The 18946-nt window shown below is 48.4% G+C and overlaps 1 protein-coding gene across 1 annotated transcript in view; it reads left to right on the top strand.

The window, feature by feature from the left end:
- The window catches only part of CLASP1 (cytoplasmic linker associated protein 1), a 170912-nt gene extending 161786 nt beyond the window's left edge, over positions 1-9126 (top strand). Inside the window, exons 39-41 of the mRNA XM_071435252.1 lie at positions 846-1052; positions 3222-3338; positions 5088-9126. Of these exons, the coding sequence (XP_071291353.1) occupies positions 846-1052; positions 3222-3338; positions 5088-5174 (411 nt within the window). The 3' untranslated portion in view covers positions 5175-9126. The remainder of the gene's footprint in view (positions 1-845; positions 1053-3221; positions 3339-5087) is intronic.
- The last annotated feature ends 9820 nt before the right edge of the window (positions 9127-18946 follow it).

Below are 18946 nucleotides of genomic sequence, written 5' to 3'. Positions count from 1 at the left end.
AAAACCTGCCTTCCCATCCTGTTCTTTTTTATCCAATTACTGCAGAATGTAAAATTAATAAATTCTCTTGGGAGGAGAGACCAGATTTGGGTCTTTCTTCTTTGAACTAGCTGTCCTACCTGCTGGGGAAGAGTGAAAGTTGTGAATCTGCTTTCTCTCAGGATAGAGTTGAATTTAGCATCATCCTTGCTTTGTGTGACTCCTTTACAGTGTGGGCTGGTTGCAAAGGGTGGGTGCTGCTATTTCCCTTTGTTCTTCCTCCCATTTTGTATGGTGATCCCAGTGCTGCCTGGATGGGTTACCTGGGCTGAGTCAGGGACTCCCTAAAGCCCGTTTGTGTCTGTGACCTGGATTTGGCTGCAGTGTGGTTCAGCTGGGGAGGGGCAGGACACAGCTGCCAGGCATGTGCCACTCAGCACTGAGTGCACACCAGAAGCTGCAACAGAGCCATTTGTGCTAATGGTTAAGGAGAAACCCTTTGTGTAAGTCTAAGCTGGTGGGTTTGGGTTCTTTGGCAGTGGCTGGAGAGATGTCATCCTCTCTCTCCTCCTGGGATTGGGAGTGTCTTTCTGCCTTGGGCGACAGATCATTATTTCAACCTAGCCACAACTCTGACACAGTTACATCAGGCAGGAAGGACTTCTTGCCATTGGCTGGAACAAAGATGTCACTGGAGACAGAGGATGTGAAGTCTCAGAGTCACTTGCCCCCCAACAAAGCCTCCTGCAGATCTGTTAATGAACATCCCCAAGCATTTCCTGGCAGTCATTCCTAGCACACAGCAGCAGTGTTGGCTGTCAAGGGTGACCTCATTAACATAAGGGTTTGCTCTACTTTCATTTCAGGTCGTCAGAGCTGCTGAAGAAGCTGCTTCCACCCTGGCGAGCTCCATCCACCCCGAGCAGTGCATCAAGGTGCTCTGCCCCATCATTCAGACTGCAGACTATCCAATTAACTTAGCTGCCATCAAAATGCAAACAAAAGTCATCGAGAGGATTTCCAAGGAATCCTTGCACCAGCTCCTACCTGATATCATTCCTGGGTTGTTACAGGTACAGAATCCCATGTCACTGCTCCTGAGCACAAGCCACCATTAATTTGTGACATCTCTGCCTCAAGGGAGGGAGAATGATGGATCCTATGGGGCCAGATTTTGGTAAATTAAGCCCTTTATTTTTGGTAAAATAAAATTTTTACATATGAGTTTTTCATCCTTTTAATGCTAAGGAAAGGAAAACTCAGGTTCTTACGTGGATATTCCACAATTGGATGCCTTTTCCTGACTCCCAAATAAGCCAGTAGCAGCCATGTAATAAATTTGAGGATAGAAGTTAGCCACATTTTACACTGTCTCTGTACATCTTGTAGTCCCCTTTAATTCCCCTTTAGCTCTGCTGAGCTGTTCTGTGCTTTGATGGTGCTTTTCACTTGAATTTGAATGCCAGCAGGCAGGTTGCTCCTTTCCTCTTTTCTCTCTGAAATTAGGACCAAGCTACTGGCTGACTTTTTTCAGCCTCTTTCATAATTCTCTCAGGCTGGGTGGGGAGCTGTGTTTTTGCCAGTGCTAAGGCTTAGTTGTACACTGTGGATTTAGCTTTGAGCACTGGCTGTAGCAGTGTTGTCTTTTGGTCCCCTGCACAAGCAGTTGGCAGTGCTGGGATGGGGCTGCAAACAAGAAGAAAATACATGAAGTAGCAGTGAGGGAGGAGAGAAAATATGTGTGTTTACTGGGGAGAGACTGTGACAGGAACAGATCAGGCAGGGTGAAAGGGGGAGATGGGTTTAGGTGGGTAAGACTTCCATGGAGAGCTGGGATAAAGAGGACTCCTTATTGTGAGCTTAAAATGTTGGAAGGACAAGAGCAAAGTCTGAGATTCCCCTTATGCATCCTGGCATTCTTCCCAACTTTGTAGTGTCAGCTCTTGCAATTCTTAAATCTCAGCTTCTGGGAATTGGACAATTCTGTATTCATCTAAACTTTTGTTGTAAAATGGTTTTAGCCATCATTGTTGGAGACAACAATCCGAACAGTAAAGCTTTGATGCACTGGAAAAATCCGAGAGCAGCATGCCTTTAAAAAGGCAGTTTTATTGGTTCTTTAATTACTTTAAATGGTTCTTGTTTCAGAGCAGAGTTTGAGATATTTCCTTACCTTAGAAACTCAGTGATCAAAGGAATTTACTCCTTACATTTGGGAAGTATTTTGGGATGCTGGCTGAAGGACTGTGTGTGGAGAGAGTCACCTTTGTGCTTGCTTCCAAGCTGAGGGTCCTGGCAGAGTGCTGGGGAGGCAAGGAGTGTCAGCAGCAGTGTGGGCACAAGTGTGCAGCTCAACAGCCTGGAGCAGGCTCTCCATGGACAGAGGGGGACCCCATGGAAGAGCAGGGCTTGGCAGGGCAGAGCTGTGGTGCTTGTCCTGGTCCTGATGAGGAGGCTCAGCCTTTTCTCCACCTTGATGCTCAATAGCTTGGTGTTTCTCCGAGCTCACCAAGGTCTCCTGCTTTCCTAGCTCAGTGCTCTGTGGGATTGCAGACTGTTGTTTTGGGCTGTACTTGGGCCCTGCAGCTGGGACAGCCCCAGCTGTGCTGCATCCCTCCTCTGGCTTTTCTGGCAGAGGTCACCCTGCATCCAGAGGAGCTGGCATCCCACAGGCTGGAGTGATGTCTGCCTTTCTCAGGGGTGGGATGGCTGCTGAGTGATGCTGCCTGAGCTTGGCACTGCTGTCCATAGCTGCTGAGTGTGAGCTGCTGGCTAGTTTGAGCTCTGCCCAAGCTGCCAGAGATCAGCACATGCACAGGGGTCTTTGTGCATGTTCTTTCCTGTGGTATTTCCTCCTTGATAGGTAAGCAGCCCTCCAGAGTCCTGACTGTTCAGGATAGTTCATCTAGGTTATCTGAACTGGACACAGAAATGTGTGTATCTGATGGAGTCCTGAGCTTGTGTTAGGAAACCATGTGTTGTTATCTAATGCTATAAATAACTAGATATTAATAACTTATAACATGACAGTAATAAGTAATAACAGAAGGAAGAGATAGGGTGATTGCATTCTCTTGCTCTTTGAGTATTCAGATTGCAGACTGTTATGTTAAGCAGAGGTTTTTTTAATTGATCTCTTAGGTCAGCCACATTTGCAAAATGTACACAGTTCTGTAGTGTATTGCTCAGGAAGGGTGTTGGGGAGTGCTGTTTGTCTTCTGACCTTTTCCTCTCATTTCCAGGGTTATGATAACACGGAGAGCAGTGTCAGAAAAGCCAGTGTATTTTGCCTTGTGGCTATTTATTCAGTAATTGGAGAAGAACTGAAACCTCATCTCGCACAACTCACAGGAAGCAAGGTACAGGAGTAATGTGTCTCTGGTGTTTTGGTACTGCAAGCCATTCTGCTGGCTATTACTAGCAGCAAGACTAGTGGCTTCACTGGAGCTCTGGGTCGGGTTCCCTGAACTCTATTAAATCCTCTCTCACCCTGACAAATGCCACAGGAGCAGCACTGCACCTGCTCAGCACTGTGAGGATTTGAAATCCCACTTAGAAAATCTTAATAGTGTTTGGAGATTGGTTTTGTGATACATTTGCTCTTGTGTAACTGCAGGCTGTCTCTGAGCAGGTCCTTCTCCAGCCACATTTGTCTTCCTCCTTTGGCATTACATCCAGAGGTGATTGTGGAGTGAGCTGGCTCAGCTGGCTGCTCTGGCTGAAAACCAGATCTGCAATACAAATTAAGTAGCTTTTAGTCTGCTCTGTGGCCACACAGGCATCCTCATGGAGAGAGTGGTGGGAGTGCATGGGGATGGTGGGAGAGCAGGTCGTCTCAGCAGCAAGTTGTGATTAGGGCTGGTAGAAATGCAAGTAAAGCTTCACTCTTAACAGCAGGGCATGTGTGTCCCTTCCATTCTGGGACAACAGCAAGCTCAAATGACCCTTCAAAGGACTTTGTACCCTGGAGTAAGACTAGCTGCAAAACTCAAATTCTGACCTGATGCTGCAAGTGAAACGAAGGCCTTAATTCAACTGTGTCCTTTGGACAAGAATTTTGTGTTGGTGTTTGATTGCATTTCAGAGCTCTCAACTAGCCACCACAAATTTTTTTTTCTGCTGTTTTAAGTCTTCATACCCAAGATTTCTACACAATTTTAAGATGAATTCTGCAGGTTTTGTTTCTGAAACAAATATGTGCACATAAATAGCTACTTACTTCAGAGGACTGCATTCTGTCATTTTGAAGTCATAATTTCTTTCATGGGTAAGGAAGTGTGGTATAGGCCAAAACAATCTGAGACTAAAAACACTTGGATTTTATTTCTGTCTTGTCACTAAAAAAATTACAATTGTGCCTTCAAATTGCTCTGCAAGGAGACAGCTATGTGTGCTGAAGTTTATATTTGGGATGTTAGGAAATCCCCATGTAAAATGTTGTAGAGGCTTTATTATTCCAGTATCCTAGGTGCCACAAACATAGTCCACCACATCACTAACTATAAACATGTAAGTAATTCTTCTGGGTTTATGCAGACTGCCTGCCTGTTTAAAGTTAAATGTTAACATGAGTCATTACAGGATCTAGAGTTTAGGTGGCAAGGAGGAAAAAGAAAACAACTCCATGCAAGGGAAGTATCTAGTCATAACAACTGCAATTGCACTAGATGTACCACATTAGTGAAGATATAATGTCATTGAAAAAGAACATTTTATACAACAGGGAAAGTTCAGGGTGTTTCCTAGGAGGGAGACCCTTGGCTCTTGGATTGCCAGTGTGCCTGCAGCCCTACTGACCTCTGTGGGAATCCTGCTTGACCTGGCCTGGCTGCAGGATTGAGGTCTGTGAACTGATGGCTGCTGAAGTGAAATGCAGGAGGCTTTTCTAAATCCCATTAAGTCTGTCTGTAACTTCAGTGGGACTGGGCATAGCCTCTTGTCTCTGTTCTGAAATATGGTCAGATTTCTTGCTTTTCCTCCAGAGTGCCCAATGTCAGCTCACCCCAAAATGAGCTCACTATGGAATGCGAGTTTTTACATTGGCAGTCAGCTTTTTCCCCTCTGTTTTTTTCTGGCGTCTTCTCCTGATGTTTCTTTCTTTCTTTCAGATGAAGCTACTAAACTTGTATATAAAGAGGGCACAGACCACCAACAGCAACAGCAGCTCCTCTTCAGATGTTTCAACGCACAGTTAATGGAGATCTGTGGACATATGTGTAGACTTAGAAGCAATCAACGGTGCCTCTCAGAGACCTTTCTGCTACTCTTCACTGGCACGCTCCATCAGCTTAAGGAGGCCACGCAGATATTTATTGCAATCAGTATTTTAGTCCCTTCAAAGCTTTTATGTAGAATCTTACTGGTATTGAATGTAAAGGAAGCAAGGTCTGTGTCGCAGTCTTCATTAAAAGTGAACATCAGAAAGCCATACTTAAACATATTTGTATAGCCTGCTGAAATCTCAGAAATATGTTTAGGTTAGCATTCTAACACTGAGTCCGAGAACCTGGGCACATGTAAAAGTCAAACAAATCTTGTTGGTAGAGTTCATACCCAGTTTTGGTTTCTCTGTGTTAATTACCTGCTCTCTCCCCTCACCCATTCTGGCTGGGTCCTTCTCTTCTTTCAAGTCTTGTGTTCCTGTTCTGTACTCCCTGTTGCAGCTTGCCTGAATTGCAGGGCCCTCCATGGGGAGATCTTTGCAGGTATGGCTGTGATTCCAGCCTCAGATGCTTTAATACTGAGAGATACCAAGTGAGTAATGAAAGTAGGTTCTTTTTAAACATCTGAGTTTTGTACATAGTTCTGACAGACCCCGGATGGGCTGATCTCTCTGTAACTGCTATCCAGCCAGCTGTGCTGTGCATAACAGCTGGGCTCTTGCTCTTTTCATTGACTTTGTAAATACTTCTCCCCTCTCAACCCATTTGGCTCTTTCATATGTTCAAAAGACTCTCCAGGTTACCTGTTACTCCCCAAAGGGAACCTGAGACCCAGTTCTGGGACCGGTGTGTGCAGATAGGATAGTGGAGTTGGGTGGGTGGGGTTGGGTTAGGCTCTGAGTGTGTCAGTGGGTGGGCAGTGGGAGCTGGCACAGCTGTACTGCAGTGCCAGCTGTTTTCCTTGAAATCTGTAGCATCAAAGGGCTGATCTGCTGCTCTGAGTGACCCACTGATGCTGGATGGCTTTGTCCCCACAGCTCCTTTGCACTTTGGGCAAAATGTTCATCCCAGAGGACAGAAAGGGTGTCTGAATCTGAACAGAAATACCCCATGGAAGCACCTCTGAGCCAGCTGGGACAGTCCTGAAGACCCTGCAGTGCTGTTAACTGCCCTTAGAAGCCTCCTTTGTGCCATCTCCATGCACAGGCTTGCTGAGTGCTCTGCATTTCAGAAGAGTGGGGGTCCCTCACTGGGCACTGCTGGCAGCAGGGTGCTCTGGGTGAGGAGTTTGCAGCCTGATGACACAGACCAGGGCAGAGGCAAACCAGCAGCAATGAGATACCCCACAGCACTGCCCTTCCCTGAACAAAGACCCTTCTTTCTGCACAGGGGGAGCTCCCCCTGGCTCTGCCTGTAACCAGGGAAGGCAGGAGGTTCCTAATTAATGTGCTGGGTTTGGCCCTGGGCTGGATCCTGGCTGATGGGCATGCCCACCCCAAACCTGCCATGGATCCCAGCTGGGGTTTTGGGGTTTTCCTTGGTGATGCAAAAGGATGATGGACTTGCAGCTTATGGCTGCAGCTGTGGTGATGGATGTGTGTTCCCTGGCTGCTCTCAGTGCCCTGGAGTCTCTCCAGCTTCCTCCATCTCCCCTTTAGGGAGCTGAAGGGACACCTTGGGAGCACACTGAGAACATGAGACTCCATTACTGCAGCAGGGGAGGGTAAAGCCCCTTCTATCAATTATCCCTCTGTGTTTCAACCCCATCCCTGAGGAGTTAGGCTGGGAGCTGACACTTGGTGCCAGCTTTTCTCCCAGTTCTCTTCTCAGGAGGGATTGGGGCTGGTGGGGACTGTGTGTCACTGGGCTGCAAAGCTTGTTGGTCCCTTTCCCTGCTCACCTGAGAGCAGGGGAGGTGACCTGCTCTGCTACACACGTGTGAGGCTTTTGCTGGCTGCAGGGCTAATTCCCTCATCTTTCCCAACCGGTAATGCTATAGCAGGAGAAACCATGTGCTTTCCTGGGGTGGGGGATTCCCCCAGGGTCTTTCTGCAGGCTCAGAAAAGCCATCCTCACTAAAGGGGGAGGATTGGCTGCTCCATGGTTCGTGTCTGCCTTTCTGTGGACCATTTCTTTTCCACATCTTTCTGTGTGCTTGTTAGAATGCTCTTTTTTAATTTTTTTGAATGCTTCAAATTTGATTTTAACACAAATTTATTTTTCCTTTTGAGGAAATACTCAGTTGACTTGTTGGCAGCAGTTAAGCTGTCTTGTTTGAATTTTTAGTAGTGGGCTAGGTTTTTTGGGGGGGGTGTTTTTTGTTTTGTTGTTTTTTTTTTTTTTTAATTGTGCTCTTAACTGCTTAGTATTTATGCTTCTCTTTCTCCCCATCTCAGCTCAGCATCTTCTGTTCCAGTTCTGGGGTTCAGAAGGTCAGCATAGCTGACCAGGTGGTGTTAGTCCCTCCCAGCTGTGATGGAGCTTGGTCTATCATCATTTGCTGTTGGTTGGTTTTGATTTTTTTCCTTTCCATTGAATGGCACACTGTAGCAAATCTCCAGGAATCGAATTCCTTCTGAAATGATTTTATATGCTTTATAAAACCCTGTGGGTATGCACTGAGAGTGAACGCACTGTACGGCCCTGACTCCGCAGTCGGGGTCCGAGCTCGTCCTTGAGCCGGCGCCTGTGGCCAGCCTGTGCTTCCCTGGGGCTGCAGGGGGATCAGGCCTTACTTCCTGAATCAGATTCAGTTCTCTTTGTCAGCAGATGCTCATTAATGTGCTGCTTGATTTCACTGCGTGAGTGGAGGACTGTCCATCCTTGGGGCACTCTAGGGTGTGTTCTGCCTGTCCACAGTAGGAGCATTCTGCTTGGGTATTTATAAATCATCGCCGACAATGTACATAGTGGGGTTCTTTAGTATGTTGAACATGACCCAGTTTTTATTTTGTGTTTCCTTTGAAGTACTCAAAGGGCTAGCTCTGAATGTCACCTCTCTGATCTCCAGTTTTGACTTCAACAAGCTGTACAATCATCTTGTTTTCTCTTCAGCAAGCATAAAGGTCTCTCTGGCTACAAATCACAGTGTCCACGCACGCTTGCAGAGGAAGGTCTGCATGCTGCAGTGCCTCACTGCTCCGGTGAAGCTTGTGTTCACCTTCTCCTGGCAGTAGCCACCTACTGCAGCTGCCTTTTTTTTTCTTGCTGCCCATTATGCAGGGCTTCAATTTTTCGTACCTTTAAAAAAAAGGAAAAAAGGAAAAAAAAAAAGAAAAAAAAAGTGTATTTTCTTTGCCCACCATGCTTTAAAAATCTGAATGGGAGAAAACTCTCAGCAGACAGCAGCTCTTGGCTGCAAAGTTGCCGAAATCTCAGATGTGGATGTTTTTTCTGCCATTGGCTGCACCAGTGCTCCGTGGGCATGGGCAAATCCTGGCTCCATCTGCCCCACAGGTCTACGTACTGTAGTTCTCATGTAGTTCAGAAATACCGAGGCATGTGGCTTTCTTAAGGTACACTATGTGTGCTTGCCTGGATTACAATACAAGACTGTCTTTTTAATTGCTTATTACTAGCTTACCAATAACCTGTATAAGTAATGTAACTTGCATCTTTGTCATCAGAACCTTTTCTCCCCACCCCTTTATTTATCAAGCATAATATTACATATTAAGGGACAGAAAAATAGACCTTTGTAGTACACAGCAGGACGTTGCTAACAATGTTTTAAATGGGAAGTAAAAAACGCTCTGAAAAATGCCAGCCATGAGAAATGACTTTGTTGGCACCGTGTTCATGCGCATGTATTTTTTTTCTATTTTTTCCGCTTTTGTCATGTTACATCCATATCTGTATTTATATCTTATTTGTTTCACTTTTGAGTGTATCATGGCAATTGTACAGATGTTTTTTGTTAACATTTACGTGATAGAATTTGCTAAAAAAAAAAAATTAAAATAAAACCTTTTGAGTTTGCCCTAGAGTAAGTGGAGGTTGGGTTTCTTCTTGGGGGAGAAACATCAAAGTAATTCACTGTCCAACACAGCTCCTTACTGCAACCTGTGCTTGTAGATAATTTGGTCTTATTTGACTCAGTTGTGTTTGAAAGCTGATGGTTGTGCAAAGTCATTTAACTCAGGGAGGAAGGGCTTCAAAGAGACCTGTATTCTGAAGCTTGTTGAGAGAATTACAGAGGTTTTAAAATACATGGCTGTAGACATTTCAGTGATGAAGCATTTGGGGAAGTGAAGGAATGCTGGGAACTGCACAGGTCTGTGTGCCTGGTACCAAATGACAAAGAACTTGAAGTTGAATTGTCTGGGCAGCCTGAGCACTCAAGCACTTGTGTGTTTTCCTGTGGGAATAGTAACTCATCACCATTTAAACACCTGTAGTGAAGCAAGCCCTGCCCCAGGTCAGCCCAGGGACCCTTCTGCATTGAGATTCAGGGGCTGGGCTGGGAGCAAGGGGCAGTGCTGGCTCTCCCTGCTGCAGATCTTGCCCCTGTAGTGGCAGGGTCTGTTTTGACTCTGCTGTGTGCCAGAACAGTAGGAGGGAAGGTCCATCCTTGCCCAGTGACCCTGGCTTCTTCCCAGAGCACTTTCCATGTGCTTATGCAGAGAGAAAATTAGAGGGGCTGAATCCCAGCTAGAACTTAATCTGGCTGTGGCTGCTGCTGTAAAAGACAATAAGCAATTAACAGCCAGAGGGGGAATCCCCATCCTTTATTGCATGCACAGGAAACATAGTGACGAAGGATGAGGGAAAGGCTGAGGTATGACTGCATGAAGCAGATCCTCCTGAGTGCCATCACAAGGCATGCACAGGACAGTCAGGGAACCAGAGCCAGCCAACATTGGTTGTGAAAGGCAGGTCCTATCTGACTGACCTGATCTCCTTTTGTGACAGGGTGACCCACTGAGTGGATGAGGGCAGTGCTTTGGATGTTTTCTACCTGGACTTTGACACCATTTCCCACAGCATTCTCCTGGAGACACTGGCTGCTCATGGTTTGGACAGGTGCTCTCTCTGCTGGGTTAAAACTGTCTGGATGGCCAGGCCCAGAGAGGTGGTGAAGGGAGTCAAACCCAATTGGCAGCTGGTCACCAGTGGTGTTCCTGAGAACTCAGTGTGGGGGGCACTGCTGTTTCATGTCTCTATCAGTGATCTGGATGAAGGGATCAAATGCACCCGTGGTCCATTTACAGACAATGCCAAGTTGGGCAGGAAGGCTCTGCACATGGATCTGGCAGGCTGGATTGATGGTCTGAGGACTATTGTATGAGGTTCAATAAGGTGAAGTGTCAAATCCAGCCCTTGGATCACAAAACCCCAGGAAGTGCCTCAGGCTGGGGCAGAGTGGCTGGAAAGGTGTCCAGCAGAGAAGAACCCAGGGGTGCTGGATGACAGTGACTGAACATGAGCCAGCTGTGCCCAGGTGGCCAAGGAGGCCAGTGGCACCTGGCCTGGATCAGGAATAGTGTGGCCAGCAGGACTGGGCAGTGATTGTCCCTCTGTGCTGGGCACTGGTGAGGCTGCACCTCAGATCCTGGGTTTTGGGCCCTTCCCTGCAGGAAGGACATGGAGGTGCTGAAATGGAGCTGTGGAAGGGTGTGGAGCATAAATACTGAAAGGAGTGGCTGAGGAAGCTGGCAGTGCTTGGTTTGGAGAAAAAGGCTCGAGGGACACCTTACAGGTCTCTACAACCAGCTGAAAGTGGCTGTAGAGAGGTGTTCTCTCCTACCAAGTAACAAATCATAGGAAAAGGGCCTCAGGTTTCACCAGCAGAGGTTTAGATTAGATATTAGGAAAGAAATTCATGGAAAGGGTTGTCCAAGGCATTGAACAGGCTGTCCAGGGAAGTGGCTGAGTCACCATCTGTGGAGGTATTCAAAAGATGTAGATGTGTAACTTATGACATGGTTTTATGGTGGACTTGTCAGGGCTGGGTTAAGAGCTGGGCTTGGTGACATTAGGGGACTTTTCCAACCTAAATGATTCTATGGAATTTCATGTGTTCTTTGGGATGAGACAGAAGAGAGTTTGTTTATTGAACCACCTGAAAATATCTGTGCCTTGTATCCCCTTTGCAATGAAGTCCCTTGTCCTCAGCCACATGACTGAGCTGGAGGACAAGGAATGGCTGTAATCCTTGGTTTTAGAGGGTTTTGCTGAGCTCACCCCTGTGGAGGAGGACTGGAGTCACTGCCAGCCATTAAAGGTAGGTAGCAGATTCCTGGCAAGTGTGAAGACTTGCTGGAAGCACTTACAGCCCATTCTCAGTTCATTTCTCTGTCCTGAAGAGTCTGAGCTGCTGCTGCTTCTTTCCTCTGCATTGCCCCTCAGATGATTTTGTGACCCCTTCCCTCCCAATAAGGGAAGTGCCAAGGAGTGACTCAGGACATGTCAGCAGAGTTGCACTCCTGGACCAGGTAGGTGTCTTATCTCAATTTTCTCCACTTAAAGAGTAAGATATTTTGGTTTAACCCCCCTCAGTTGATCAGTGGTAACTTAAATAATTCCACTGCTTCTGATTGTGCAACCCTCATTTACCCTCTCTGAGCAAATATCACACACCACTCTCTTCCTTTCACCAACCCAACACATTTTTCCTGCTTTGCCTTTTCATACATTTCCATGAGGTATGGAAAGGGCCCACCCCAGCAGCTGCAGTCCAGCCCTGGCAAGGAGCTGCTGGGAAGAGGCTTAGGGCAGAAATGGATGTAACACTGACCCAGGGAGGAGAGGGCAGACCATGAACCAGGGCTCTCAGATGGTTGTGTGGTTGTATAGGTCCAGAGAAAGGCCATCCCTGATTGTGATCCCTAGTCACGGATCCATTTGTGGACAATCAGGATTACAGCCAGGATGTGCATGTAAAAGGGGCTGCAGAAGGCTGGTTCAGTAGCAGGGTCAGCACCTGAGTGCCTGACTGAGCACAGCCTTCCTCTGCCAGCAGGATGGGAAGGCAGTGACACCCACTGCAGCCATTGTGCCCCTGGACCAGTGCAGCACAGGAGATGCTCACATTTCAGATTCTCCCTGGGGATCTGACTGCAGCCCAAGTCTTGGGAAGTACTGGCCTGAGCCAGGGACTCTCTCTGCACGGCTCAGGGACAGAGGGAGTGGGTGCCTGTCCCTTGGGGCAGGCAGGAAGCTCAGGATGATGCTCATGGGGTGCACCCCACTGAGGGAGCCGGGCCACAGGACTGTGCAGAGGCAGTGCTGGGCACAGGGAAAGGCAGGAGCTGCTTTGGGAGCAGCAGAGGGGATGGTGAGGGCAGTGTAAACCAGACCCAGCTAACACGGGGCTGGCGGGATTACAGGGTGCCTGGGAAGCTGCTCACAAACACCTCGAGCACAAAGCAGCCCTCCAGAACTGAGGGGTAATGAGTAATTAATGAAGACAGGGATGAAATTCATAATGACTCAAAAATGTCCGAGATAATGAAGTCCTTTTCTTTAAATCCACCTTTAACAAGAAAGCTAAGGGAAAGGATTTAGATCAATTAAGAAGTAAAGAAAGGCAATCTTGTAAAAATAGCTATTGACACAAGCAAGCGGGGGAACAGCTGGAAAGTCTTGCCATGGCAGTGTATAAAACAACCGTGTATGGCATAAAGACACCCATAAGTGACAGCAGGTACAGTAACAGCCAAGAGGAGCTTCAGCATCCATTTAACAAATCACTGCAAGTGCAGCAGGGGCTGGTGAAGGGTCTGAGCTCTGGGAGTCCATGGTGAGGAGCAGCAGCGAGCAGGGGTCACAGTGCATTCCTGAGGGATGCAGCAGCCCTGTGTGAGCATCAGCAGCCACTCCTGGGCAAGGGATACACAGTGCCCCTCAAAGGCAGGGCCCCCACTACATTCAAACTTACCAAAGCCCAGGGGACACAAAAGAGGCTGCAAACACTGGAGCTGCCCCTAAAACATGTTCATTACCTCCCTCTTAGAGGAAATATTTTTGTCTCTCTCTGCATACCACGCAGCAGGATACTTGGGATATATTCCTTTCCTTGTCCTGGTAACCAAACTTCTTAACAACCATAAGCCCACCTCTCTCCTCACTGCCTTGCTGAGGAATTGCCCCTGTAGGCTCCATTGTGCCTGGACCTGTCTTCTGCCCCCTCCACGGGTGCCCTGGTGCAGGATCCTGCTTCTCCTATGCCAAAATTCTCATGGCACAGGCTGGGTGGGCTCAGCATCTCCGGGTGTTGGTGCTTGGCACCAGAAGGGTTAAACGGATGGCCCTGTCACAGGGGCAGTTTCTTGACTGCCGGTCTATAAATAGGAGCTGGGTTTCTAATCTGCTTGTCACTTGTTTCCACTCCCTGCCAGTTTTTTCCTGCTTTTTCCTGCAAAGAGGTACCTGCAACTGCTACAGTTTGCAGCCCTGCAAACCCTGCTGGGAGAGGATGGGGAGCAGCTGAGTCCTGCCCGATGAGACTCCGTGTCAGTCCTACTCCAGCCCACCCCTGGTAACACACACAACAAAACAAAAAAAAAAAGAGAGGAAGGAGAGAAACCAACCAAGCCCTGCCCTAGGAGACACTCCAGGGTCCTGGTTAGTCCTGAGAGTCTCCAGTGCAGTTTGACTCCCTGCCTTGCCCCTCCAGAGCTGCCCCAGAGCCATCCCCTTTTGGGAACCAGGTGAAGCCCTGGTTCAAGCACTGCAAGCTGATGTGGTAGACCCGGTTCAGCTCCCTGGATGAAAAATCCCTCTTGGTGGAGAGGGAACAGGGAGTGGGGGCTGACAACATTTCTGGTCTCTTTGCAAGTCTCCAATCTGCTGTGTACCCCCAAGCCTGCATCCCCTGCCCTATCTCCTCCATCTCTCCAAAAACAAGAGCAACTCCATCCCTGCTGAGCGACAGGCTGTAAATCCTTGTGAGGACTTGCTGGGAGAAGGGACTGGGGGTTTGCAGAGAAGGCCTGGGAGGATAAGCTGGCTTCCCACTGGGGTGAAGAAGACATGGGCAGGTTGGAGAGAGGCCAGAGATTAGTAAGGACATGATGACTCCCAGCAAGCTTGACCTGGGCTGGATAACAGGCAACAGAAGGGGCTCAGGGAGGCATGAGAGCAGCCCTCAAATATGCAAGAGGCAATTCCACAGGGGGGTTAATCTCTTCTCTGGATAGGGCAAGACATTTTGGGTTTAGCAAGAAAAATTTAGATGAGGAAAACATAACAATCAGAGTAATAAATTGATTTCTGCTGAGAAGGTTATTCATCCTGCTTTCAAAGCAGTGAGGTCCTCCTAGTTATGATCATCTTGTTTCCAGGCCTAATTTTGCAAGGGGGTGATGTGATCAAGCATGTGAAGGAATAGAATCCTGTTGTTTTGACCTATTGCATGTCAGTCCACTTAAACCTGAAAACTCAGCTTGGACAAGCTTCACTGTTGGTGGACAAGGAACAGACTGGAGGAGAATTGGCCAGAAAGTGGGAGGTTCATTGCATGTCTCCTCCTGAGCAGTGTCCATGCTAGGTCAGGTGTGTGTCCCCACGCTTTCCCTGTGTGCCCACCTCGAGCTTCATCGCTGCCGACAGACAGACACTTCCCAAGGCTGCTGACTCACTGAAATGGAAATGTTCTCCCAAAAAATGCTGAGTTTAATAAAATTACTAAGGGATCCTGCTGGCTTCCCTGACAGCTTGGCTCCCTGCCCTGCATTTGGAGTAGCTGCTGGGAGGGAGGTTCGTCTTGGCAGCCAAAGAAATGCGATGCTCAGGGCTCCCAGGGTGATGGCTCTGCTGAGGCTCTGCACAGGCTGTGCCAAGCCAGGGCACCCTGGTGGCACCTTCAGCCTCATGTCCCCCTGCACTCTGCCTTGCAGCTGCCCCTGGTGCTCCATGGGGTGTCCTCCACGGAACATGTCTGGTTTCAGACACCAAACTAACCTTTTTTTCCTCACACATTTTGCACCCCACCTGCACCTCTTCCCCTGGGAGGATGGAGAACACCCACCCAGAGTGACAGTGGTAGTAATTTATTCCTCTCTTGCAAAAGACCAACTCTTCTGGCCAACAATAAGAAATAAATGGAGCTGGATATTTGCTCTGTAGAGCCAACCCAGGTAAGCAGAAAGCTCCAGTTGCTTTTGCATTCCACTGATGATGGAGAAGCACCTCCAGTCTGACCCAGTTTGGCTCCCAGCAACATCAGCCTGAACTGTGCTCACCTGAGCCCTCAGGCTCCCCAGAGGTGGGGCCCTCACCTTCCTCCTCACTCAGCTGTGCCCTCTTAGCTGTCATGGGTGCTTGCCATGAAGCCCAGAAAGGGCTCCTTATGCTGTTCACTCTTTTTGCTGTTCACTCCTTTTGCTGTTCACCACTTCTTGCTGCAGCTCCCTGTTTTATACCTGGCTGCAGATGGTCCCTGCTAAAGGACCATGGTGGGATCTGTCTCTGAAAGTTTAGTGCAGCTTTTCAGAAGTCCCTGGAGGTTTTCCTTTCCAATGAGCTTCTTCATCATGCTGGTAAGCCAAAACTGCTCCTGTCAGCTGGGGCTGGGAGCCTGGAGGTGGTATCCTTAACCTCTGCTGCTGAGAGGAGCCTGTGCCCTACCCTTGGCTATTCCTGGGTGGTCAGCCATAGGTGATAGATCCAGGGTTTCCTCTGGGACAGACCCTTGCTGGTGGGAGGTGGAGACAGGACAGCCCTTTCTGAGCTAGAAGCTGAAATCAAAGCCTGCTCCAAAATAATGCTTGGAGCAACTGGGAGTGCTGCAAAGGGAACCTTGAAAGGGATCTTGGAATAATTTGTGATACTTCTGCAACCAGGGCAGGGGGCCTTGGCTCTCCTGAGAGCCATCAGGGTCGCTGTGGGGAAGGGATGCAAGCTTCACTGCAACAGGCTTCAAAAAGCCAAATCCCTGTGATTTCTCAGCTCCTGCCATGCAGCATGGGAGCCAGAGGCCCCTTGCATCCCTCTGGGACATGTCCCCAGCTGGGAGCACTCCCTGGAGGGCAGCACTGCTAGGATGTGGGAATGCCCCCTCAGTGGCATTTTCCCTGCAGTCATTACCAGTGGTGTATCCTCACTTGTTTTGGCTTTTGGCAATCACTGTATTTTGGGCAAGTGCTAAACATTAACTTACATTTGTACTTAATAACTTGGTGGTGTGTTTGGAACTCAGTGCAGAGGGAGGGGACACCCTCAGTCCCTTCTCCTGGCCTTGCCAAAGGTTTAGGGATGCCAGAGCAAGAGAGTGCACACCATCATTCACTGAGCAAACACCTAGGCTTGGCTGACAGCAGTCAGGTATCCACCAAGTCTTGTTTTCATCCACCAAAAATCTTTGATTTCCATGATGATCATAACCAGGAGGACCTCACTGATTTGAGAGTAGGGTGAATAACCTTCTCAGCAGAAATCAGAGCCCCGGAGGGGACCGGTATGTACAGGAATGGCATTAACAACTAATCCCCTCTAATCCAAGATGACATCCTTATCACATGAGGGCATAAAATGCAATTAGACTTATATAGTGCTATCTCCAGAGCACTAAGCAAATATTAACTAATCCATCTTCCCAGTGCTCCTGTGGTGACAGCCCAGTTGCCCTGGATGTGCAGATGGAGAAACAGCAGCATGGAATGCTGCACTAAGAGGGTCCCTTTCAGGAGAAGGCCTCGCAAACTCTGCATCCAGGAAAAAAAATCAGCAAAGCAATTTACAGTCACTGGGAGATCTTTTGGGGACATGGGGCACATCTTCCTTCAAGGCTCCTGTTATCAAGGGGATGGTGAGTTTTCTGCTTTTCTGCTGTTTCTCAGCACTCCCAGGATCCCTCCACAGCTATTACGTATCTGCAGGGAGTTAAAACACTTGTTCAGTCATGGGCTTCCTCCATTGCTGAAACACATTCAAATTTTATCCAACCATCCCTTCAGCTCTGTTTGTGTTAGGGTTTGTTTTCTAACCTCATGTCCCAGGTTCCCCCATCTCATGGATGCTGCAGAAGGCACCTTTGCCAGGGGGAGCCTCCCCTCCCCTTGGCTCTCCCAGGTTAACTGGCCCCAAGATGGGAAGTGCAGCTGATGGTCCCTGCCTGTGTGGGGTGATGCCACTTCCCTTGGGACTGAAGCCAGGGTGCTGTGCACCCTGAACTGAGCACTGCCACCCTTGGTGCCAAGGGCACCTGGGGGTGGGCAGGGAGCTCTGCCTCAGCCCTGGTGCACCAGGCCTTTCAAGGCACTGGTTTTTCCTTTAGAGCCTGATTCCCTTGGAGCAGCAGTGGGGGATGTGATCCTCTTATCACTGTTGGTTAGCCTCGGATGCCCTTGACAAAGAGCTGCTTGTGATGGAGGAAGACACTTAAAAACAGCCACCACCAGTTTCTCAAGGCCTTGGGATAAGATTGTATTTCTTGGGCTGGCAGTGCTCTCTGCTTTAAAAGCAGTTGGATGCAATTGAGTGTGAAGTACAAATTCCTCGACCAGTCTCTAAAATCAAAGACACCCACAAAAAGGCCACTGGCATTTGAAGGACAGAAAATTGAATAGGTCCCTCTTTGGTGATGATGTTCCCTTGACTTGAGGTCATCACCCTTGAAGCTCAACACACATTTACCACAGGGCCTGGAAGGGCTGTGTAGTGCAGGGTGAGGAGAGACAGTCAGTGTCCTTCAGGTGCTCCCCAGCTCTGGGTCTCCTCTCCCTGCTGAGAGCTGCTCCCACACCCTTCAGGAACCAGTCAGTGAATGTTGTCTTTTACTTTCCCTTGGGTTACTGGGACTGAATGAAACAAAACAGTGAAGGTTAGGACTCATGGGTTTGTTTGCTTTATTAATAAGGTTCCAGATTTTCTGGAATAGAAAAGAAGATGATGTATGCAGAAAATGTCAGCAAACTTTGTCAGGAGGGAAGGAATGCCATCAAGGCAGGAAGATGTGGAAGTAGTTCATGGAAAGCTGTTTAGACACTGGCTATACCCTCAGTGATATTCATACCTCACTAGGCTGAGAGCAGAATCCATCCCCAGCCCTCCCTTGGCTTCTTCCCTCCCTGCTCCCCACACTGTGCTGGCACAACTGCTCTACACTGGGACTGAGATCCAGGGACTGATCCATCTGAGAAGCAAACTGAAGAACAAAAAAAGGCATTTTTTCCTCTCCTGAAGAAAGAACAATTCCCAGAGGGAGCTGCTCACCTCCTGGTGCTGCTGGTACAGGTGAGGGAAGAGGGACAGTGTGTCTTGCAGGTGGGTGGAAGCGCATGGGGAGGCAGTGCAGCTCTCAGGACAGGGCAAGGTCACCCCAGAACCAACTAGGGACACCTCAGTTGCTGAGAAGTGGGTGCCACAGCAGGTTTCTGCCTGCTGAGGAGCTTCTGCTGGCTCTGTTTAGGGTGGCCAAAAATCTCTATGCTGAGAGGTTGCCTTCAAACCATGATGCAGTTAAAACCCACAAATGTCCAAATGTTGGCATGCACCAGAGCAGGGAGCAATCTTTGCCCTTTTAGAAAGCTCACCTGACACTTCTTTTCTAGCTTTATAGTGCTGCCAGTGAACTGCTGGAACATGCATGACTTGGCCAATGTGTCCTCTAAAAGCCATTGAAAATGTTCCCTTTCCTTGCCCGAGGGCCCCTGGCTCCAGAGTGGAAGGGTTTCCTCCCTCTGCTTCTGGAGCTCAGGCTGCCCAGATTAAATCATGTATTGAAAAATTCCATAGCAGCTTCCGACCTCAATGAATAGCATATTCAAGGCCACTGGAAGGCTCTAGCATTTGTGTAGTTCAATGATTTTCAACCATTATTTTTATTTCCAGTAGAGATGGGAATCCCCCAAAAGTCCCATCTG

This window comes from Agelaius tricolor, unplaced genomic scaffold (genome assembly GCF_023055355.1).
Source record: "Agelaius tricolor isolate 1412-34295 unplaced genomic scaffold, bAgeTri1.0.p SCAF_10, whole genome shotgun sequence".
Taxonomy (NCBI): domain Eukaryota; kingdom Metazoa; phylum Chordata; class Aves; order Passeriformes; family Icteridae; genus Agelaius; species Agelaius tricolor.
Note: the sequence above shows the minus strand (reverse complement) of the source record. Positions and strands in the feature narration are given on the sequence as shown.